The sequence below is a fragment of the Cornus florida genome, unplaced genomic scaffold (genome assembly GCF_030987335.1).
Source record: "Cornus florida cultivar Cherokee Brave unplaced genomic scaffold, ASM3098733v1 CherokeeBrave_3.0.0_Hap2_Chr02, whole genome shotgun sequence".
In the NCBI taxonomy this organism is placed as follows: domain Eukaryota; kingdom Viridiplantae; phylum Streptophyta; class Magnoliopsida; order Cornales; family Cornaceae; genus Cornus; species Cornus florida.
Window position 1 is genome coordinate 28,449,453 of NW_026775572.1, and position 25,429 is coordinate 28,474,881.

The 25,429-nt window shown below is 34.8% G+C and overlaps 1 protein-coding gene and 1 pseudogene across 1 annotated transcript; both read left to right on the top strand.

Moving 5' to 3' along the window:
• Nucleotides 1-233: 233 nt before the first annotated feature.
• Nucleotides 234-10,665, top strand: LOC132294471 (anaphase-promoting complex subunit 11). Its single transcript, XM_059792342.1, has 4 exons — nt 234-405; nt 2,870-5,144; nt 5,251-5,369; nt 10,391-10,665. The coding sequence occupies exons 2-4, from the start codon at nt 5,137-5,139 to the stop codon at nt 10,504-10,506; spliced, it is 243 nt and encodes an 80-aa protein (XP_059648325.1). The 5' UTR covers nt 234-405; nt 2,870-5,136; the 3' UTR covers nt 10,507-10,665.
• Nucleotides 10,666-21,002: 10,337 nt separating this feature from the next.
• Nucleotides 21,003-24,717, top strand: LOC132294473 (pentatricopeptide repeat-containing protein At4g14850-like; annotated as a pseudogene).
• The last annotated feature ends 712 nt before the right edge of the window (nt 24,718-25,429 follow it).

The following is a 25,429-nucleotide window of genomic DNA, read 5'->3' on the forward strand; positions in this document are numbered from 1 at the left end:
CACTTGTTCTGTTTTGTTGCAGTTCTGTTACACTGTAGTAATCCATTTCAAGCTCAAAACATGTTTGGCTAAAATTGTTGTGTTTTAACCAGTTGTAAAACAATTTCAAAATTCTTGAAACTAAACATGTTTTATTTTTGAAATTCTCGAAAAACATGACCTACGAAGCATATTTTGCATATTTCTATTTCTCACATTTTTACAGTAAAATATGGTTTCGATTTTAATTTTTTTCTAAAATATTCCTGCAGCAAAAACTTTGCCCAGGCCAAACTACCTAAAGATTACACTGGACGTTATTCACTCCAGTCTCCGTCGTTGATTCGCTAATCGCTATAATACGTGTTCTGATCGATCCTCTCTCTCCGAGTCTCTGTATCTTCTCACTGTAAACCGCGTTTTAAGGTATTGCTCTCTCCGGTTTCTTTCAATTATTGACTAACATTTTACGATTGCGGTTAGTAATATGAGGGTTTTTAGTACTCCGATATTATTTATTTGCTTTGTGGATCTTGAATGATTTTTTCCCGCTAATATATATATATATATATATATATATATATATATTCGAAGAAATGATCCCATTATACGTTTTCTCCACCCAATTTGTGTTTTATGTTTATTTATTTATTTTTGAAGATCAAATGCTTTGGATTATTTACCTCACTATTTGTATATCTAAATTGACGCCTCTTTCTTGTTCGAGTATAGTTACCTTTTATTTGGTTGTTTAGAAATCTAAAAACTAAGGGAGGGAAAAGAAAAGAGAGTTATGTCTTCTGTGACGGAAGAAAAGAATGAGAGGACAATGTTTATATCCTTTTGTGTTTTTAGATAATTAAGGAGAGAAAAGAGAAGTTAGGACGACATTTCCGCTAATTCCTGCTGCTTCACTACTATTAATGGTGAATTGCACTACTATAATGGTGAAATTTCACCTATAAGCAAATACAAACACTGTGAAATTTCACCATTATAGTCGTGAAATTCACCATTAATATTGGTGAAATTCACCACCAACAGGGAACCATGGGGAATCGTTATTGGAGAGGATTTTGATTCCACTTCATAGTGTTGGAAAAAATACTCTTTACGAAAAATAAAATAAATAAATAAAAAAGAAATGGTTGTTTCATTTCCTGAATGGTCAAAGCATGAATTCATTTGTTACAGAACGAGAAGAAAATAGATAACCACAATTCTCCTATTCTTCCATTTTTGGATGGGTAGCAAAAACACTTTTTAGGGGGTTAAGCTATACCTCCTTTAGAACCAAGCACCATGTAGGATAAATCTTATTTTCCTTCTTTTTATCCCAAGCCCTTCAGTACAAGTGCACTCCAAAGCAATTGAGAAAATCTTGTCCCTTATGTTGCTTTTAGGTTTACTCTCTTAAGAACCAATTGAAGTCAAATTGTTAGACTTGTTGCTCAAATTTAGCAAGTGATTTAGATTTATTCACATGCATGTTGTTAAGTGATGATTGAAATCGGCACAAGTTGGACAATCAAGATGTTTGGCAGAATCTTGGTTTGAGACTAGTACATTACATTTAACTGCATTTGCATTAGTGCAGCACAGGGCACTAAGTTCACAAACCTTCATCAAGGCCCTTTTTTTCTCAAATGTTGATTTCCTTGCCGAATTATCTTTGATGAAAGCAAGCTTCACTTTTCATTAGTCACGACTATGCTAGACCAAAGAGTTGAAAGATAGGAATTGATAGTTTACAAAAACTCAGTGTCATTCTATTAGTTTAACTGACCAATGATAAATGTAGAATTTTAGATATACCAAATTAGTATTTGTAGATCTTATATTGTATTGTTAGGAAAAAGTGTCATGTGCTGGCATATTCCATGACCAAAACTTGTTTCATGGTCTATATGTGGTGTCACTTTAGTGGAAGTTATGCATCCACATTGAAACCGTGACTATAGCTTGAAGACAATGCCAAAACAGTGTTGGTATAACATTTGAAAGGGAGGGTGAAGTGAGGGACTCGATGCTTATTGTTGGCAAAGAAAGACTTAGCTATCACAGCACTAGGCTGGGTTAGGCATAAGAAAAGAAGCCTCACAAAGTGCACAGGGTCCAAGCTTTGAAAACTCTTGGTACAAGGCCAATGAATGGAAATAGAGTTTGAGAAGGCCAACCCATTTTGTATCCTCTCATTTAAAAATATATATTTATAACAGCGGAATAAACCCTAATTTTTAGGGAATGCTATTTTCCCAAATGTATCAACTTTCTTCAGGCATATACACTCTTCCCACACTATATCTGAAATATGGGAGTGGGAAGAATGTTGATAGAATATTCTGTTGGGGAAATAGTCCCTCCCAAAAATTATAGTCTACACACACACACACACACACACACATATATATGTATTTATATTTTCATTAGTCCCTCCCAAAAATTATAGTCTACACACACACACACACACACATTTATATGTATTTATATTTTCATGCATGAAAATACATAGTACATTCATTCAGTCGATTCACTAACCAGGACTCAATTGTGAATTTTAATGGTTGATTGGGATTTAAAATATTGGTGATTGCTGATTATCTGGAATCCTTATTTTTTTGTCTGACTTTCTGGTTGGTTATCTAAAAATTAGCAAAATAAAGAACGAAATTTCTTTAAGAACAAAAGCTACTTTGACAATTTCTTTCTGTTCCCCTATCTTTCCTGATAACCTAATGGAGCCTGAAGAAGTGACTCTTGCTTATTTTCTTTAACTAGTGAGTTTTTCGAGTTGTTGTATGGTTGCATTGCTTTACTTGTATCTTTAGGAGAGAGAATATTTCGCGCTTCATAATTCTATTTGCAATTCATGGGTTTTTTTGTTTTGCAGGTGGAAAAAAAATGAAAGTCAAGCTATTACGTATCCTTCTTGTGATATTTGTTCACTTTTTTAGTAAATCGCTACATGCATATATATTAGCTGAATGTTGTTCTTCTTGTTAGCTCATCCTGCTGATTGTTTTCTTTTTTTCTTTTTTATTTTTTTATTTTTTATTTTATTTTATTTTATTTTATTTTTTATTATCTAATTAGATCACTTTGTGGTGGGAGGACAATAACCTCTAGTGGTTTAACTTGTTGGATGAGGAGAAATTATACTCCTATGTATTAAAGCGCGTTAGCCTAGTTGGATGGAGCATTTGCCACATTATTTTAAATTATTGCTGAATTACTTAGTTCCTGCTTACGGAATCTAAAGCTGCTACTAACACTCGCAACCAAAAAAATAAAATAAATAACAATAATAATAATAAAATAAACCTTTACCCTCATATTATTATTGGGATTTTGTTTGCAGATATCCTGAACATTTGTTTATTCTCCCTTAAAAATAATTAGTGAATTTCATGCTATTTTTTTGGCTATTTTATCTAAAATGTGAGTATCTGTGTTCCCAAATTCTTGTATTTAGTTTTGGTCACTTTCATTGGGCTTGGTTTGTTGTCAGATATAAATGGTTTTGGTTCCCTATCCATGGTGTACATAATTAGTTGAAAGATCCAAAAGGCCGAGGACTGGTTTTTTATGTTTCCATTTTGATCATTTTCACTTTTAACTTAAATATGAACATGGTGAATGGTTGTTGTTGTTTCCCTTTCATTTTGTAATGAACTCATGGATTCGAGTTTCTGAAAATGATTTTTGGAAGTTTTACTTCTTTTCTTGTATGACAATTTCATTTTTGGTTTTGATTCTTTTGAAGCAGGAAAAAGTTCTCAAAAAATGAAGCCTTCATGAATACTTTTTTCTTGATTTTTTAGGCAAACAAAGAGAATGTAGCTTTAAGATGTGGTGAAATTACTTTCTCAAATGTCAAATTGTCAATCAAACATTCACTTAGCTTTGTGTTTCTCTATTATATTTTTCTTTACCATCGTGTTCCTTTATTATATTCAGCTTTCATTTTCACATCTTCTTGTAGCCCCATTCCTCCTCTAGGAGGCCAGCTTTTCCCCTCAATCTTATATTCGTGATTGTCACGTGGCACCCACCTCCCTGCTTAGTTCCTTCATTTCAATGTCTCCAATCTCCACGTTGCAACTTATACATCCTCTCATCAGCATTGCCCTTGTGGTTTTCCTTGAATGTTTCTAAACCATATCATAACATGCTCCATCATAACTTCTTCTCTTGTGGCTCGGTTCCACATGATTTGTTTACTGTATACTCTTTGTTGGTGTTCCTGTTGATCCAATTTAACTTCCTCATCTCTGCTATGATTGCCTTGTGAGCATGGTATACATTCATAGAGGATTAGCTATACTATAATGCATGGCCTATCTATCAACATATTGTATCATTCAAGTTGATTTGTGTGCTTTCTGGGTGGTAAACTAGCTATGTAACTTGAAAATACCACACTAGAATAGTTTTTAAAGATTCAAGGAGCACTAATGCTAAGGTCTCTTGGAGCTAAGAGCAAGACGCAACGTTAGGCACGAGCCTGATTGAATTAAGGCATTTATGTGATATAAATATTAAATATAACGCATAGGAAATATACAACAAAAAACTAGTCAAGATCAAAATCAAAATCAAGATTTTTTTTGTATATCAATTCAGTAGATTAGCAAAATCATTATACGTATATCGTTTCAGTTTTCATAGGAATTCAGTTAAATCATTGTACATACTGAACTTAACCTAGAGGTAACTATCATGGCAGTCACTAACTTTTAGTAACCAGCTTGACCAAAAATTTTAAAACAAAATTACAGACTTTAGTTTTGATCACGATATTTGTCAACATAAGTCCTATTGATCTAACGCAGAGTAATAACGAGTTCAAATTATTATACAATTCATTGTGCATCAATTAATGTTTTCGGCATATTCTTTCAATTGTTTTAGTATTTAGTTTTATAGTTCAATTTTGTACTTGTACGGTCAGTGTTATTATTTGTTATGATTAAATTGTCTATTATTTAGAGAATCTCTTTTGTGCAATGATGGGGCTGGTTTAATTGTTAATAAGAGGACTAACAGATTGTTTTCCATTCAAAGATTGGAACTTCTTGAAATCATTTATTGCAAACGTGACATTTTTTTGAGCTTTCTTGGAATTAGTTTTCCTTTGACTGACTCCTGAATGAAACAATGCCGGGGTAATGAGCAGAGTATGTACTTTTTATCTCTTATCAATTATTACATTGCTAGATGTCTGACATTGAATATGGTAAGGAGTAGTAATGTCCCCCTCTCTATTAATAGGTGGCATGCTGTTGCTTCATGGACTTGGGACGCCCAGGATGAAACATGTGGTATTTGTAGGATGGCATTTGATGGTTGTTGCCCTGATTGTAAACTCCCTGGGGATGATTGCCCACTTAGTAAGTCACTGGCTTTATTTTCGAAATGCCTAGACATCATGTTTTCTAAGTGTCGCTAATATTCATATGTAATTTCTCATTTATATAATTGAAATTCAAAATTTAGGACCTACTTCATCATCATCCCTGCCTTTATCCTAGATGACTGGGGTCAGCAGTTTAGGTGCTCCATCAGTGAGTTCTACAAGTGTTTTGACCTTTGCAAGGAAGTCGCAAAAGTCATTTAAGAAATGGTACACGAGACATAAGAAATGCGTTGTGTCAATTTTAGGAGCCATACTCCAATACGTGGAATTTATGTTACAAGCTTTGATCTGTGATTTATGCTATAGTGTGCACCTCAAAAAAAATTACCTGAAATTGGGTGTTATCTACAACCTTTCAAGGAAAAAGAAAGACAAAAGTTGTCTCCTCCATTTTTCTATTAAAAATTTGTTTTACCCCACTGTTAGGTCAATTGGACTTAGGCAAATTTTGTACAACAAAACTGGAGTCTATAACTGTTGTTTCAATTTCTATCTTGGTTAGAGTTTTCAAGAGTTGGAGTTAGTTCTTACCTCCCGAGGTCGAGGAGGAGTTGAAAGCTACATTCAAGGGAATTTCAGTAATCTTTGTCTTCAAGGGTAAAAAAACAATTTAGCACATTAGTGCATTCACCAAATTAGGGTTCATTCATGCATAGTTAAGGTATCCAAGTTTTCATGATTTTAATCATATTTGATTCCCTAAATATTTCAAAACATGCATTAAAAGAGAAAAAGAGTTTTTGAAAACTTCTGTTTTGAGAAGCTTTCTAATATTGAATTGCGGTAGATTTTGAACGATTGAGGGCTTCTGGGTTATTGTTGATAGATTGAGGGGAATTTCGATTGATCAAGCTTTTCGAAAAAGTTCAACACAATCATTCAATCCTTCATCAGAGATTGAAGCCTTGACGATTAATGACTCAGGCCGAAAGCACTAAAGAAGCAGATTCGTGAGGAGCAAATGTTGTTGATGACTAGAATGGACTGGAAACTTTCGGGGGAAGTTTGGCTTCATCTGTCTTAGGTGGTAACTAGAGTCAATTGAACCTAAGTTGTACTCTCTTTCTCACATAGTGGATTTTGATTTGGCTGCAATAGTTTCCGTGGATCTTTCCCTTGGGGTTTCCACGTAAAAATCTGTGGTGTCTATTGCTTTACCTTTTATCTGTTTTGCTTTGAATTGAATTTAAATTTTTGTTAAGTTAGTTTTAAATTCAAAAAGTTGTTAATTTCAGTAATTAGCTCTACAAGACCTATTAATCCCCCTCTAGTTCTAGATCACGGACATTGCACAACCCTTCGTCAGAGCTTTGGGTTTCAGTCCTTACTATCACTTTTATATATATATATATATATATATAATATTTTTTACCAGCTTTAATTCTGGTGTTTTGTTTACATGGAAGATACATGCAAATCAAGGGTTTTTCTAGTAGACCTTTTTTTTCCTTCAAACTTGGGGATGTTAGCATGCAATATAGTTTTCCCCATCCTCTGCAAGACTGCACCACTTAACTATATTTCCCGTTGAAGTATTTGCTTGATCTGGTTACGTGGCCCGACCAACGCTGTCAACTTCCTCCACAGATTATATATCCACTGCACTCCAACAACTCGTCTTGGTTTTGGCTTTGAGGTTGCTCTGACACCCATGCTCTATCTCACATGCTAGACCTTGGAACTCACAAATTTTAACCTAATTCCTTGCGAAGTGGGACAAGAAAATGTCCTTCCTTTTAGATCAATAAATAAATTTGTTGTCATGCGTGGTAGAGTGACGATCAATAGGGCAGCCTTCTTTCACTTTAAAATATATATTGTTAGGGGCATTCAAGCTTGTAGTTTAGGGGTGTGCTAGCCTGTATCTCACTCTTTGGTTGGGAGATTTGCTGATCAATCAAGACAGTGCTTCAGTGGAGGAGTGTTCCAATGTCCTGTTATCATCAGATGTGGAAGGCGTCAGTGCGATCCTTGACAGTAAAGAGGTGGGCTACGAATTACCATCATCCTGTTTCAATGAGAGAAATTGCCTATCAGTTGAAAAAAAGAGTTAGTAAAACCACAGCATAGGCAAAATAGTTGTTGCCTTTCGTTGCTTCAACCTCTTTTCTCGTGGTAGGTAGGATAGAGAGTAGAAGGGGTAGATTTGCTGCAGTGATTGCCTTGGCTAAATTCATGCATTCCTTCACTGAACTTTGGATCTTCTTCACAAAGCAAGACAGCATTAATATTAATGATGGTAGGTTGGTGGGGGGATTTGGAAATCCGATACTTCCTCAGGTGACGGGATTAGAACCTATGGCCCTCTGTTTTGGGTTGCAGATGTGCTGAGCAGATTGCGCCACACCTCATCTCACCACCCTGGAGCATAAAGATCCACTTGATTGATGAACCTCTCTCCTAGAGGCTTACACACCTTCTTGTGGATTCTTGCTCCAACGAAAGTTCTCGACCAGTTGGAGAAATTTAAGCTAACTTTTGGTGGGGTGGTGATGAAGACAAAAGAAAACTTTACTGGATATCTTTTGATACCATGTGCCTTCCTATTCAGAAAGGGGCTTTAGGTCACCCTTACTACAAGGCATTTTCGACATCTAGGTGCCAAATGACTCCATTGATAAAAGATCTTGGGAGTCATCAGCTTGTTATCCCTGGCGTACCTTTGATCCGTTGAGTGAGATCCCTTTTACAGGGGACTCCCCGATCACCATGGCTGACTTTCGTCTCTGTTTGACGAGTCAGTCTCACAGTTAGGCAGACTTGTATCATTATGCTCACGAGCAGAGTCTTAGCTTGAGCCTATCTTCACATTGCATTTTTTATTATCCTATTTTTGTGTGTGTGTGTGTGTCTTTGCATGCTTGCACATGCATATCTTTGCATAAATACACATGCAGACACAGTAGGAGTGACCCATGGTTTTAGTAATTGCAATAACTAAACACCCTTACATTGATGTATCCCCAGGCTCTATTTCATTGAAGACTGCTATATAGAGAGTGTGAAACTCATATTGGTATTGGCTGTTAAGAGTCCTACATTGGCTTTTGCAGGCTGTTACCTCAGCATTTCTTATGGGCTTCCCTTAGTGTCTGTCAGTGCTATTAGAACTATTAGTTACTTCTTTGGTTGTTCTGATTGATTGATTTGAGCTGTAATTGCTGAATTTGAAGTGAACCCATCACTTATCTGGTTTTTCTTCTGAGCGTTTCTGCTTCTTTGCTTAATTAATTTACTTAATTGTTTGTGCTTTGCTTTTTTGCTTTTCAATGGGTTTCAAGTGACTAACCAACACTGGTACGATGTTTTTTAATGAACATTTTCAGTCCATTTTTAGTGTGAAGTCAGTGTTATTTATTCCCCACCACGCCTGTCTCTAATTCGTTGAATTGATAGTAACTTTAAGAATACAACTTCTTATCCATTCACCCATTTCAAAAACACTGGGACTCATTTTGTTAGTTAGACTTTTTGCTTTATAGATCAATTTCAACATTTATATGCTCAAGTTCTAGATTAATGAAGAACAAAAGTTGCATCTCTTTGTCAATTATAGGACACCTGTATTATAGGATGCAGTCAAAAGTCGCATCTCTTTAAATTACTAGTTCACTATAAGTAAATAGCAAACATTTGAAGAGGACACTTCCATTTCCTTGGCTACTCTTCCTCTAATCCATAAATATGTAGCTCAGTTTTCACTAGATGTACACTCCCCAGACCCTGCAATGGCGGCCGGGAGCCTGGTGCATTGGGCTAGCCCTCCTTCAGTTTTCACTACATGTACCTGACTTTCCGGGTTCTTGATTTGTTTCTGACATTCAAATTCAAGTTAAAGTGTGCCATTTCATTTGACTACAAGTGTGGGATCAAAGTTTAAAACGGTGTGTTTGGTTGAATTTAAAGAAAAATGGAGATTAAATTTTGAGATTCATGGTTAAGCAACTTAAAAGTGTTTTGGAGTTGAAATTTTTGATAATGGGAGCCACATGTGCAGCTTCTCTTTATTGAATAGTACTTATAGACAACTATGTAAATACAATGATTACAACTTACAAGGGATGCCCTTTTTAGAATGATTTCCTGTTATAATTGATTGAATGCTCACGCTGTGTCTGGAAAAAGGAAAAGAAAAGAATAGGCTCTAATTTGGATATTCATATGATTTTCGAGGAAGCTACCTTTTATAGTGTTGTCCAGGTCAAAAGTTTCGTTGGATAAGTTGAATAAGCACTTCATTTTGGTGTCAAATCTAGCTTGTGATTTTTTGCCCCTCTCTTAATCTTAATATCTGTTGGGAATAACCACCTTCTTTTCATTAATAATTGTAGGGACGTATCCTGGATGAGTGTGCTGCAAAAGTATATGTATAATGAGGAATCAATTAGGACATGTTTGAGCATCCTATAAAATTGGAATTCCAATATTGTGAGTAGGGTTTGTTACATAAAAATAGGATTCATGTATTCAATTATTTGTGAGGGATTAATTTTATTAGTGGTAATTTATTATTATTAGTATTTTTTTTAACGGACATTTGCAGATTTTGTTCAGCAACAATAGATTTATCTGGTGTGTTGAGGCTTACCACTGATGTCCATAATGGCCATTCTATTTGTAAGTTAAAATAAAAGGTGTCTGCTTTGGATATCCATGCTAAAGTTGTCTGATTTGAGTATCTGTATTGATCACATCTTGTATACTTTATTGGTTAAAGAACACTAAATTGAGCTTCATATGTTTGGCTTGTGCAACAACCATGAGTTGAGCTTATGTATTGCCAGTAAGCCCCACGAAATTCCACATCAATAAAGCGAAATCTTTTCTTTCAAGAACATAGTTCTCTCTCTCTTGTCAAAAGCATTTTTCTATAGGAGGTTGTCTCTTTTTTTTTCCTATTCTTTAGTTAAAACAATATATCTTTGTAGTAAATACGCTCTGATTGATAGATATGGTACCGATTCAGTTAATCAATATTTTTTTATTTTGCTGCAGTCTGGGGCGCATGCAATCACGCGTTTCATCTTCATTGCATCTTGAAATGGGTGAATTCACAGACAACTCAAGCACATTGCCCGATGTGCCGTAGGGAATGGCAGTTCAAAGAATGAATCAAATTGTACGAGTTTCTTGTATCCCAGCCTCCCCCCTTCCCATCTCTTTATTTTAGAATACATTGATTAGATGTAAAACTAGGTTTTGCTGTCATTTTCAAAGTTCAATTTCTAATGGTTTGTTTCAAGTCTTTTTATGCAAACATTTGTTAATTATTCGCCGGACTCTATTGAAGGTTTAGTTAGTGGCCTTCAAAGTTGAGTGCCCTCTTTTTGCACCATCTTTTGGAAAGCAAGCATGATTTACTGAAACATGTTGTGTTCCCTGTGGATGTAAAAGAATAGGGTACCTATAGAAGATAGGAATCCTAGCCCCCACCAAAAGGAATTTTACTCGACAATTTTTCCCCCCTTCCTTTTTGAAACTCACACGTCCATTTTGCTCCTACCGGACTTGGACGCTCGACCTTCCACTTTAAAAGTCTAGACGGTGCTCTTAGGCTACAGCCCTTGGTAATCCTACTCGACAGTTGATAAACTAGAGTAGTATTGGGCTAAGAGTGGGTATCTCATGAACTTATGCATGTGTGATACTTAGAAATTTGCTTCTGCCATGACATGTGGTGCACATTTTGTTACTGATTTTAGGGTACTGACGCTCACTAAAGCATGTGGGTATGTTTGCTTTTTGTGTTGGCCAGTGCAATTCTTTTAGTAATTGGATTTTGCTCCAAATATAGCTGCTAACATTTTCAATCCTCTTGCTATGGATGGGGTTCCTTTTCAATGGCTCCCTTTTTACCTTGTGGTTTTTTAAGGATGATGGGTGGACTCTCACAGTCAAACATGTAAAGATAATTGTTTTCTTTTTTTTATTTTATTTTTCCCCTCTAATCTTCCAAAATTAATTTCAACAGTCCTTACAATACAAAGTAAAATGATTCTTGGATATTTCAAACCTATTTGTAGGGTTTCTATTCCTTTGATGTGGTTGATGGGATCCACATTTTGAATTTATCCACTGCATCGTAACCGTACACTACTCGGCCATATAAACAAGCCTAAATAGCATTACTCAAGCATAAAAGAATCATTGACCATCTCACTCTTGGACCAATCTAGAATTATTACTACAACCACCATGTTCAATATTGGTCATAAAAAAGTTTTATGCTTGTTGTCAAGGTACTTAACACAAGCCAGTTGAATACCGACAGAGATAAAATTATTGCTGCATGGGTTGAGTTCTGACTAAAAGGGCTTTTTAGAACATTCCACAATTCACCGGATAGATACACTCATTTGCAATGAATAATTATTCGAAAAACTATATGAAAGTGACCCTAAGGGATACCGAATCATTCAAAGTTGATTTTTATTGTTATTGGTGTCGGTGATTACATGATAGTTTTTCACCATCTGATCGAGAAATAGAGATTACCATGGAAGAGCAATTGGAAATTGGAGGTGTACTCTGCTTTTGACAAAAAAAAAAAAAAAAAAACTAGGGTTACTTAGCTCACAAGTTTATAATGATTATAAAAAAATGGTGATGGCCGACATTATGACTAGGTTTTGTTGACTATGTAACATATTTTAACAGATTACCAAGGATGACTAGATACATTCTATATGTGTATCTATTTTTTTTGTTTTGTTTTCTTGTGTTTTTTTAGGTGCCTCCATCTTTTCAAGCCCTTCTTAATAACTTGTCATTTATTTCAAACTACGGATGTCATTAAACAACCTTTCCCCATCATTAACATTGTGGATAACATTTGAGGGATATTGGCCCCAAAAATTGCGACAACTAATGTATAGTTTGTGGTTGATTACATGTGTTGAGAATTTACAAATTATTTGAAAGTATAAGATGACAAGCACTTGATTTTTTTGCTATAAATAAATATAAAAATAATAATAATAATAATAGTGTCAATCAAAATATGCCATGCTGATAAATTTGTCATCTTTATTTAGCTTTTTGACCGTGTTGCATCTTGTTATTGATTTATATGATATCACCTAATAATAATAATTTAATTAGAGTATGATTATTGACATTCTTATAATTTGTATATTATTTTCGTGATAGCATATGTTAGTTATGGTATTTGGATTGTATTTTAAGTCATACAGTCCTTTTCAATCATTGTCGCTCTTACGTTATGAGTGTTCTCAGTGTACACGTTTTAACTCGCATTTTCACTATTTGTGACTTAATTTTGTCGCTTTTGCGTTATTGAATTTGTTCTCGTTTCATGTAACTTAGATTGTAATTCACTCTAATCTTTTTAATAATTTAAAATGACAAAATTACCCTTCCAAAGTGGAGCCCAACCATTCCTTCCTTCCTTTCTCATCAGTGTGGAGTAGGAACGTGTTTTGAAAGATAATTGTTGCATGGAGCCGGATCCTTTGCTATAGGGCATTTGATATTGTGACGAATTTCAACTCATTTATATTTTACGTTTCAACATGCTTCATCCACATTTCAATACATACAAAAATATGTTAAAAATAAATATAAATATTTTTAAAAATATAAATATTTTTAAAATACTACAATATCAAAGTTTAAAAGTGTTACGATTTAAATCACATAAAGCGAAACTTAGAGCGAATTCAAGAACTGAAACACAAAAACAACAAAATTAAATCACAGATACTGAGAATGAGAGCGAGAGCACACGTGAAAGGTAAAAACATGAGTACATTTTGAAAGTGAGAACACATATAATTTAAAATTACAACAAAAAAATCAGACACTTTGTTGCAATGCTTAACATCTTATTGTCGTATGTATTCCCTTTGCAATGCATTGTGGTCCCGATCATTGTATGACGCATGCTTGACATCCAATTTGACGTCATCGATTGTTTAAGTATTCAATATGTTTTGATTTTATACATAATTTAATCCAAACAAAATAGCAATATTGTATTTTTTTTCTAACTACTAAATTTAGAATTGGAGATGGTACGAAGAGAATCCATGTGTTTAATTCTCTCTTGCATAATTTACCAAACAATCTGTTCATAAAAAAATAAAAATAAAAAGGAAAAACTTCCAAACAAATGAGAGATGAGACCATCAGTGATCACTATAAGAACAGATAATCTTATTATATAATATTAAAATAGAAACAAATCCATTCATACACAAATATCCATACAAGTGGATACAAATTTTATGAAAATAAGAGGCTGCTGATCACAACCAACATATAAACATAATCACAACCATCCACCTGTCCATCATGCTCATCAGCCCACTCTACTACTACAGCACATCAATGTCAAGAAAAGAAGAAAAATAAAAACACTTAATCACACACACACACACACACACGCATTAATGGAAGTATTAATCAATCTGAAACAGATCATCAAACCCCATCCATCACTGTCCATGAGTCATGACTTTAGTACTGTAGCCTTTATATCCACCTGTCAAAAACAAAGAATACGATACCAGTCAGTCTTTATATCAAATCTTTTTTACTGCAATTTTTTTTTATATTCTCCAAATATGTTATTTATTTTTTTTTTCAAAATATGTTTATTTTTTGAACTTTATATCATTACTCTATAAACATATATATATATATATATATATATATATATATATATATATATATATAAGGCCACCTCACCATTAAAATTAAACTATATGGGTGGGTCATATCATGTGAGACCACCCACAGCTGTCAATATATAAAACATAAAAAAAAAAAATTTAACAATATGTATGCATGGTACATAGTACATTTCATGGTTGGTATTGATTTATAAATGATTTTCGCCAAAAAATAATAATAATAATAAAACAAAAAAATAAAACAAAAAAAAAAAAAATAATAAAACAAGCGCGTCACATATCTATGTCATGCTAGATTATTATTATTATTATTATTTTAAAAATTACTCACTTGTGCTATAACTAGTTTGTGTGTGTGTGTTTTTTTTTTCTATGACCAGTCTAGCTCATCATATTTGGTAAAATTAAAATGGACTGGTCACAGTTCATGAACGTACATGAATTAATCATAAGATGTATTGGTTAGATGATTTTAAAATAGTTAGTACAAAAGTTTTTATTTTTATTTTTTTTGGTTAAAAAAAAAAACTATACTGAGTTTAATCAATTATTTTAACATATTTTTTGAAACTGAATTAAGAGAAAACGAGAGAGAGAGTTTACCCAATAGAGTTGATGGATGATGATGAACATGCATCACTTCTTGGTGATGACATAAACAGCATAGATAATTCCAGGGATCCAGCCAAGGATGGTCAGCAACACACAGATCCAGAACTCCTTCTGCACCATCCATCATCATATTAAATTCACACTTCCATACATACATATGAATTAAAATTATATACACATAAAAAATAAAAAAAAAAAAAAAAACCTATATATATATATACATGTGCAGGTAATTTAATTTTGTAGAGGGTTTAGGGTATATATATGGTTCATGAGATGGACATAATTAATTTTAAAGAAGAAAAGAAACCCTTGCATGTATAATTTCGTCATATTACAAAGCACGAAATTAAGTAAAACAACAGATCTATATCTATCTATATATATATATATGCTTATCCAAACATATACATACAAATATATATATATATAGAGAGAGAGAGTGGTCACGTAGGTACCTCACAATTATACTTGAGGAAGACACCAAGGGGAGGCAAGAGAATAGCCAAGAGTAAGTCTATGCAGGTGTGTGTTCCCTCATCTGCCATTTTTGTTTCAGACAATGAATCTAGAACCTTTGTTGGTATTTAATTTCACACACAAATTAACACACAGATGCACACAGAGAGCTAGCTAACGCAGACAAGTCAGAGTTCAAAGAGATAAGATCCAGAGAGTGAAAGTACTGCTAAATAGTGAAATGAGAGAAACAAGTTGATTATTTGTAGGAGAGAGAAAGAGAGCGGACACGTGTAATGTCGATAGGATATAGAGAATTAATATACAGCTCACTATATAAATATCCATCTATATATTGCCCATATACACTTTGCTTTGCCACGTAAAAGAGGGTTTGATGCTTCACGGACAATTTCTAGGATGAGAATAATAGCCTAACAACATTCTGACTCTTGGATACATTAAATTAAATTTATTAATTTTTTTATTTTTAGCTCCATGATTTAAATTTATTGAGCCTCTAAATTTCCGTACTCTTCTTTTGATTGCATCGAAATCTTCGATATATATAAAGACTTAATTCAGTGAAAGAGTTAAATCGATAATATTATAAAAATAATAATTAATTTTTTAAATAAAATATTTATTTTAAGACGAATGAAAATTAATAATATAAACACTTATGTTGAGACGAAATAAATATTATTTATTATAAAATATAGATACTGAGTGTTTACATATCAGACGATTCAAATATATATGAAATACATGGAGTACACGCTATTTTCCCCATGTCGGAGCCGCCGGATGCGTCTCCCAATCCAAGCCACTGTCAATGCCCCCACCCTATCATAGGCCAACATGTTATTTGTCGTTATTATTAATGGGATATTTTCAGTGATACTTCGTACTTAATAGCGTAAAATATTTAATTTATTTTTTTTTTCAAAAAGTAAAATATTTAATTGGACTAGCCATATTTCATCACAACTACATGGTATATATTTGGGAAAGCTAATTTATTTATTTTTAATTTTTATTTTACTTTAACAAAAAAAATATACATAATATCACGTGTTACTAAATCTCAATTTATCGAAATAACATTATACATTTTACTAAATTACATAATCGAGTTCACTAAATTTTATTTTATTAAAATAAATCCTGTATGATAAATTCACTAAATTTTATTTTATTGGGAGACAATTTACTAAATCTCATTTTATTTATTATCAATTTGTCATTAATATTCTTAATCTCTATCATTGAATTATTCAATTGAATTATAGTATCCCAAACGGTTAAAATACAACGTTTAATTAATGGAAAATCTAAACCTTAATCTAATAGTTTATTCTTTTTCTTTCTTTTTAAATAGAGTATTCTATGTAGAAGATCAACTCTGCATCACATATATCTCATCTCCACTAACTTCCAGTGATTTCAAATAATAGAATCATTTCCATCATTGAATTATACATTTAAAATTAATTAAATATATAGCTCAAACACTTAGATATTTAAAATAATATAATAATTACGTGATTCAGTGTGCTAGCTTATTAAATAATTATATACTATGCATCACCATAACTTATAATGATTGATATATATTTTTTAAATGAAGCAGCAGTACAGAATGTACTACTGCTTCATTCCAAAAAACAAGAAAAATCACATTTAAATGATGTACTGCTACTTCATTTAAAATTTTTTTAAAAAAATTCACATTTAAAAGTAAAACTAATACTGTATCTCTTTTGGTTCTTTTTCTTTTTTTAAATTAGAGAATTAATTTTCGATAGACTGGTAAGGTCTAAATGGAGTCGGTGGAACTCGGATCCTCACCCAGTTTTGTTTCTAACCCCGCGTGTGTGTATGTGCTCGCTATGCATGTGTATTTATATTGTTGAGGCTGAAATTCGTGCAGTCTGATACGATACCGTTTTTCTGTAAGGAAGAGAGGAGAACATCGATGAACCTTGACGGCACCGGTGTGGTGCTTGTCAAGAGCTCTTCGACGATCAAATTAGTCACGGAGGTCTAAAAAGAAGGTATGGATTAATTATAGTTTTTACGTCGTACCTTCTTTAATAGTTTGGTGCCCTATTTATGGTTATCAATTGGAATCAAAATCGTTTCGCCGATGTCGATGGTTGATATTATCTTCCGCTTGTGTGAAATCATAGGAGATTTGTTGCCAGATTTGTCGGGGATATGATTTAATTCTTTTGACCTCCTCCAATTATAATATAATTATTCTTACCTATTGAACCACGTCAGATTTCATTATCTTTGATAATGAAATCTATCTAATCAATAGGGTAGGATAGATTTATATTTTTCCCTATCAGTTGCCCCCATTCCCTAGCTTGCACGTCTAGCTTTGAGAATGTAATAAATAATAATAATAATAATATATATATTTTTTTTCAACCCTTGTGAACAATACCCGCGGGTACTATTTACGTGAATAGTAACTCAGGAATTTTTTTCAACTCCTGTGAACAGTACCCGCGGGGTACTATTCATGTGAATAGTAACTAAGGCAATTTTTTTTTAATTTTAAAAATACCCCTGTGAACAGTACCCACTGGTACTATTCCCGCGGGCACTATTCACATGAATAGTAACTCAGGAAATTTATTTTTATTATTATTATTTTTTTGCACCCGAGGGAACAATACTTTTCCTTTGATAAAGGAATAAATTGTATGAGTTTCACTCCTTTAATAAGAGAATTGAACTTTACGAGTTTTACTCAGCTCGTCTCTTTAGTAAGGGAATTGAACTTTACGAATTTTACTCACCTTACTTCTTTAATAAATGATTTTTATTTACTATCCCTTATTGTAAGGGGATATTAATCACGGGATTCATCCAACCTTGGTCCTTATAATACAGGACATTCATTTATTATACCTTATATTACGGGGATATAGATTACGGGATTCATTCAGCCCGGGTCCTTGTAATACAGGACACTCATTTACTATTCCTTTATAGTACGGGAATACGGATTACGGGATTCACTCAGCACGAGTCGGACACTCATTTACTATCCCTTATAGTACGGGAATACGGATTACGGGATTCACTCAGCCCGGGTCCTTGTACTACAGGACACTCATTTAGTATCCCTTATAGTACGGGGATACTGCACGTATAAACTAAAAGGAATTTTATTAAAGACCATCATTGCCTCAAGGCTTATTAAAAACAAAATAACACGTGATGGAGCTACCCTCCATTTAAAATGATTAACTAAGATGCCCCCAGTCTTTATTGTGAATGACTTGATAAGGCTAATTCCAGCGGTGAGACAATTTCTAGTTGGTATACTCATCTGAGTCCTTCTCATGATAGGTGCTGTCGCTCTGGCTGAAGAACGATTTCTTATATTTGGTATTATTTTCATCCCTGGCGAGAGGAGCTGGCCTCTTCTTGTCCTCTCCTTCCTTCCGTGTACTCATGGTGTCTTCAGCGTTGATGTGTTTTTGCACTCTGACCAGCAACTCTATCATACTGGTGGGAGGTTCTTTTGATAAGGAGAACAAGAATCTGGAGGTTTGGAGTCCTCCTATGAAAGCGGTCAAAGCTACCTTGTCATCCACCTCTTCTACCTGCAACATCTCTGCGTTGAATTGGGTGATGTATTCCCGAATCGACTCTTCCTTTTGTTGCTCCACGGTAAACAGGTAGGTAGTCGGCCTCTTATGCTTCTGACCTGCAATGAAGTGGCTCACAAACTACTTACTCAATTCTTCAAAGGTGTTGATGGTTCCTGGCTTCAACTTGTTGAACCAAACTCTCACTGATCTCTTAAGTGTAGTGGGAAAAGCTCGGCACATGATTTCATCTGGCACAGTGTGTAAATGCATAAGAGCTTGAAAAGTTTTCAGGTGATCGAAGGGATCTTTGGTCCCATCGAAGCTTTCGAACGAGGGCATCTTGAACTTGCTAGGTAGTGGACATTTCATGACGGCGGGGCTGAAAGGCAGGTTGGTCCTTTGTACCAGGTCATCTACGGCGGCAGGACCTTTCCCTTTCATAGCCTGCATTACATCTTCCATTTTCCCCTTGAGATCCTTGATCTGCAAGTCGATATGGGTAACTTTCTTTGTCTTTTCCTTAAGACAGAAGGCTATACTCTCAGGAGGTCGGGAACTCCGTGGGAGAGATGGGTGAACCATCTTTCTATGTCGGGTTCCCACCTGGCTTTGTTCCACTTCAGTCTCATTTTGAGGGGGATGATTATCCTTCTCTTCAAGATTTCCATTACCTCCGTTTGGACTTGAGAGATCTTGTCCTAGAAAGTTTTGTTGAACTGGTGGAACAAGGTGTTATAAGAGCATTGCATTTTGCTGGATCAACTGGTTCATACCCTGACTTAGAGTTTGAACCTGCAGTTCTAACGCTGCAAGCCGTGCCTGGTCTTTTGGGACCTCCAGGTTTTCACCCGACTCTACCCTTTAACCAGATCCCTGCGACGGTGTTCCTTCGGTAACCATACCGGACTGCAAACGTATATACCCAACGAGTAATTAATTGATTCAAGGGAATCGTCGTTCCCACAGACGGCGCCAGATGTTGAGGCTGAAATTTGTGCAGCCCGATACGATACCGTTTTCCTGCAAGGAAGAGAGGAGAAGATCGATGAACCTTGACGGCACCGGTGTGGTGCCTGCCAAGAGCTCTTCGACGATCAAATTAGTCACGGAGGTTTAAAAAGAAGGTAGGGATTAATAACAGTTTTTATGTTGCCGATATCGATGGTTGATCTTATCTTCCGCTTGTGCGAAGTCATAGGAGATTTGTTACCAGATTTGTCGAGGATATGATTTAATCCTTTTGACCTCCTTTAGTTATAATAGGATTATTCTTATCTATTGAATTACGTCAAATTTCATTATTTTTAAAATCTAATCAATCTTATCGAGAGTAGAGTAGGATTATATTTTTTTCTATCATATATAATGCACAGAAGATGGATTGAGAAACTAGGAACTGTGTTTAGTTGGGAATACCAAGTGATGACCCTAGAAACAAAACACTACACGCAAATATAATATATATATATATATATACACTACGTATATAATTTGTCCGTGTTTATCATAATCACGTCTCCTCCATTTCACTGGTCGCGGGCCGCGGCCGACACTACAAGGCAAATCATAGATTAACGACACCTGGGTCAACGGTATATTTCTCATGGTATAAAAAGGATACAGATTAGGTCGGTTGATTTTGTCATCTTCTTAAAATATATATATATTTAGGTAGGTTGATTTTGTCATCTTCTTAAAATATACATATATATAGAAAAAAAAACGAAAATGATAATAAATTTATTAAACTATATTTTTTCTATTTTAAAAATAGTATCGCTTTTAAAAACTGTCACTCACATTGAAAAGTTAATGTACTCATAAGAGACATTTTGTCTGTAGGATGGAATATATTATATATATTGCCAATTATCCATATTGTAGAATTGGGCATATGTTTTCTATTCATTGTGGATTGTATTTGTTGTGACATCCATTTTGTGCATTCATGTTGCTTTAAAAGCCATTAAAAAACAAACCACCTACAACTGTGACAAAAAGTAATTGGTCAAGACAATTGTTGGTTTAGGTTTATGTTCGACAGTCTAGTGTTTGACCTTGAACTGGGCTTTGATTTGTACAGTATAGATTTGGTCCCAAACAGGTGGTCTTTAAAATTTAGGTCTGAAATTACTCTATGGGCCTCATAACTTGCAAACATTTCTGTTTCTTTGCAAGATCTGAAGCGAAGACCAGAAACCCAATATTTCTTTGTCACACACTTCATTAATATATATTATATTTTAAATACTAGATATAATATTATTATTCTAATAAAATTATACTAGTAGTTTCATAGGACACACAAAACAAACAGACACAAACTTGTTTTTAGCATATTTTGGTCATAGAATGTAAGATTACCCTGTTTTTGCCATTCAAGAGCACAAGTGGAATTGGCTACTAAATCTAGAAGTAACAAAACTTGTAAATTCACCATCACATGTTCTTCTGAAATTTTCACTTAAATTAAGTGATTATTATGAAAGCTACATTGCCTCAAAAATTTAACAGACCTCACATATGCTCAAATATAGCTTCACTCAAACCATTTCATAGCTTGTACCACCAAACTTCATCATCATCATCATCATCATCACCATATCTATCTCCAACCCATCTCAACACTCTCCTAAACAATGCCATCCAAATCAAGAACATCAAACATGCCTCCCAAATTCACACCCAAATCATCACCAACAACTACATGTCCCTCCCTTTCCTCTTCAACAGCCTCATCAACTTGTATGCCAAGTGTGGGCAATTCAATCAGAGCCTCACATTGTTCTCAACCACCCATGATGATTCCAAGAATGTTGTTACTTGGACCTCTCTTATCACCCAGTTATCCCATTACAGGAAGCCCAATCAAGCCTTGAATTTCTTTAACCAGATGAGAAGCACTGGTGTTTATCCAAACCAATTCACCTTCTCTGCTGTCCTACCCTCTTGTGCAGACTCCATGATTGTTGTTCATGGAAAACAGATGCATTCTTTAGCTTGTAAACATGGGTTTGAGCTTGATTTATTTGTTGGCAGTGCATTGGTTGATATGTATGCTAAGTGTTCTGATATGAGGTCTGCCCAGAGAGTGTTTGATGAAATGCCTGAAAGAAATCTCGTTTCTTGGAATTCTTTGATGGTTGGGTCCTTGCTAAACAAGTTGTATGATCGGGCGGTTGGATTGTTTAAAGAGGTTCTGGGAGAGACATATGCATCCCCTGACCAAGTGAGTTTTTCAAGTGTGTTGACTGCTTGTGCTAACATGGGTGGTTTGGGTTTTGGGAGACAAGTTCACGGAGTTGCTGTTAAGCACGGTTTGATTACCTTAGATTATGTGAAGAATTCGCTTATGGACATGTATTGTAAATGTGGGTTCTTTGAAGGTGCTGTTAAGTTGTTTCGGACCGTAGGAGATAAAGATGTTGTTACATGGAATATTATGGTAATGGGGTGTGTCCAAAATAATGACTTTGAAGAAGCTTGCAATTGCTTTTGGGTCATGAGAAGGGAAGGCATTTCACCTGATGAAGCCTCATTCTCTACTGTCCTTCATGCTGCCGCTAATCTCGCGGCACTAGATCAGGGCACTTTGATTCATGATCAGATAATAAAAACTGGGCTTGGGACAAATATTTGTGTTTCAAGCTCATTGATTACAATGTATGCGAAATGTGGGAGTTTGGTTGATGCTCACCGGATATTTGAAGAGAGTGAGGATCGGAATGTGGTATCTTGGACAGCCATGATTTCAGCCTACCAACAGCATGGCTGTGCAAACCGAGTGATAGAATTATTTGAGGATATGCTAGAAAAGGGGATTAACCCTGATTATATAACTTTGGTCTGCGTTCTGTCGGCTTGCAGCCACACTGGACGTGTTAAAGATGCATTTACTTATTTCAATTCCATGACTAGTAACTTTAATATGTACCCCGGGCCTGAACACTACGCTTGCATGGTGGACTTGCTTGGTCGTGCTGGTCGATTGGATGAAGCTAAGAGGTTTATAGAATCAATGCCAATTAGACCTGACGCGTCTGTATGGGGAGCTTTGCTTGGGGCTTGCAGGAATTATGGAAATCTTGAAATAGGTAGAGAAGCTGCAGATAGGCTCTTTGAAATTGAACCTCATAATTCTGGAAATTATGTGCTGCTATGTAACATGTATGCATCTAGTGGAAGATTAGAGGAAGCTAATGAAATTTGGAGAATGATGAGGATCAGTGGGGTAAGGAAGGAGTTCGGATGCAGCTGGATTGATGTTAAGAACGAGACCTTCGTTTTTACAGCACACGACATTTCACATTCTAGGTCCAATGAGGTATATGAGATGTTGGGAAAGTTGGAGGAGTTGGTAAAGAAGAAGGGATATGTGGCTGAAACTTAATTTGCAATTAACAATGTGGAAGAGTACAAGGAACGGAGCTTATGGTATCACAGCAAAAAACTGGCTCTTGCATTTGGGCTGCTGACCCTCCCAGTTGGGGCTCCGATTAGGATAAAGAAGAACCTGAGGACTTGTGGTGATTGTCACAGAGTTATGAAGTTTGCTTCAGAGATTTTTGAGAGGGAGATTATTGTGAGGGACATCAATCGATTTCACCGATTTGCTAATGGTTTGTGCTCATTCGGAGATTATTGGTGATTCAAATAATTCACATGATTCAATCGGTAAGCCCTTCTTTTTTTTTTTTTTTTTTTTCTGCTAACATTATTTCAAATAAGAACCACTTCTTTTTTTGTGGTTCTTTACCTACTATTAACATGATCAAATTGTTTCTTTCTGTAACATTATATTAAATCCTTAATTTTTTTAAAGAAGCTTCATCTTAGCTCATGCTTCATTCTATTATTTGTTTTATTTTAGCTGATTTATGTCTGCTTATTGGAAAATTCTGTTTGATTCATGGAAGTTTCTCAAATGATCTCATATACATATGCAGTGCTAATCTTGAAGAATCTATTTCCTGAAAATTGGCAAATATCTGTTATCTTTGGTACTTTTGTTAATCACATCACTTGAACTCCACTCAAACTTGAATCACATTGTAGATAGTTTCAGTGGACATGGAAGTTATGGTCCCATGAAGTTTCCTTCAAACACCTACATGTAAAATTTCATTCGAAATAGGAGGGGATTAATTTTAAATTTTGAAGAGAGAAGCTTGCAAAACCATTATTTATCACCAACCCTAGTCTACTACCACATTATACCAGACCTTTTGTGCACCTCCATTTTATTTTTGATCTATGCAAAGGTCCTATAGCTATTTTTTCTTTTTGAATTCCATTTTTTAAATGCTTACGTTCCAAAAATTGTTCTTTCAAAATCATGTCGGCTTTTTATATACATATCATTTAACATTTGCTAACATGCATAAGTTGCTCCATATGTGCCTGTATGCTCTGGCAGGCTTGGTTACATTTTCTTTTCCAAAAAGCCAATTAAGTATCATGGGTTATTAGCAGACATTGCTGAGGAGCGTCTACTGCTTGCTATTTTCTTTGAAGCTATGTTTACGAACATTGAATTGGTGTTGATTCGGTGCTCCCAAACGCAACATTCATTTTTAATTTTCTGCAGCTAGTCATTTTAAGTGGCTGTGTTGTTGAAGTAGTTGATCGTGGTTTACATGTCATTGGTAATTTCTTCCCAATGGAATAACTTCCCCATCCTCAAAGAGGATGGGAGGGGAGGGGTTCGAGCTCGGGCACTGGGCAAAGTAGTGTGTGGGTTTGCTTTACCATTCAAAAAAAAAAAATGTTCCTTCCTTTTCTCTTCCCTCTTCCCTCAATTTGTAATGATGAGCCTGTCATGTCCTCTGCTCTTTGGATGAAAAGTTCTCTCCTACGTTAGATTAACTATTTTGATCTCCAGTGTAAATGAAATTTTGTACATTTATTACTCTGCTTTTATTGATCTAGGCTCTATGTTAGCTTCATTTTCTAGCAATGTACCTCAAAGAGACTCTCAGCCCATTATGGATTGTTTTGACAGTAATTTTGATTCCAAAATTTTAAATGGATCAAATATAAATTATATGTGTAAGTAAAATAATAGGCTTATGTGTTACTAGTTATAACGATGCAAAACGTATAGGATCAATATGTCAAATCAGGATAATAAAATAAAATAATTAATAAAGAACCTGTAGAATGTCGAGGTACACTGATTCAGTTTGAACCAGATTGGTGGGACACTTCATAAAAGGATCCAGCCCAGCACGCTCGAGGAGGCCGAAGCCCAGGCCTGGACTAGGCGGTTCATACACGTGTTTGGATGGGTTGGGCCTAACTTTGGTTACGTCCTCCCCTACACAAAACTTGGCCCAGACCAAGTTTTTCTCAATCTTCCTACAGGACAAACTCATTTTCACCTCCTTAAACCATGATATGATATGATTTCTCATTTAGCAGGAAATTATTGTGAGGTCGATTTAACTGATTTGCTAAGTGTGCATTATATGTTTTTGGCTGTTCTGTTGCAGGAGTGTTTTGGGTGGAATTCAAAACCATATTTGGTAAAGAAATTCTTTTTTGAGAAATTTGGAAATTTTCTGTACCAAAATACAAATATATATTTTTTGCCATGGTAAATATTTTTTATTTTATTTTTTCAAAGATAAAGCAAAACACCGAGCTGAACTACATGTGACCGAGCTGAACTACATGTGACCGAGCTGAACTACATG

Coding starts and splice junctions, on each gene's coding strand:
- LOC132294471 (XM_059792342.1), top strand. Junction 5,370..10,390: donor TGGGGATGATTGCCCACTTA/GTAAGTCACTGG, acceptor ATTTTGCTGCAG/TCTGGGGCGCATGCAATCAC.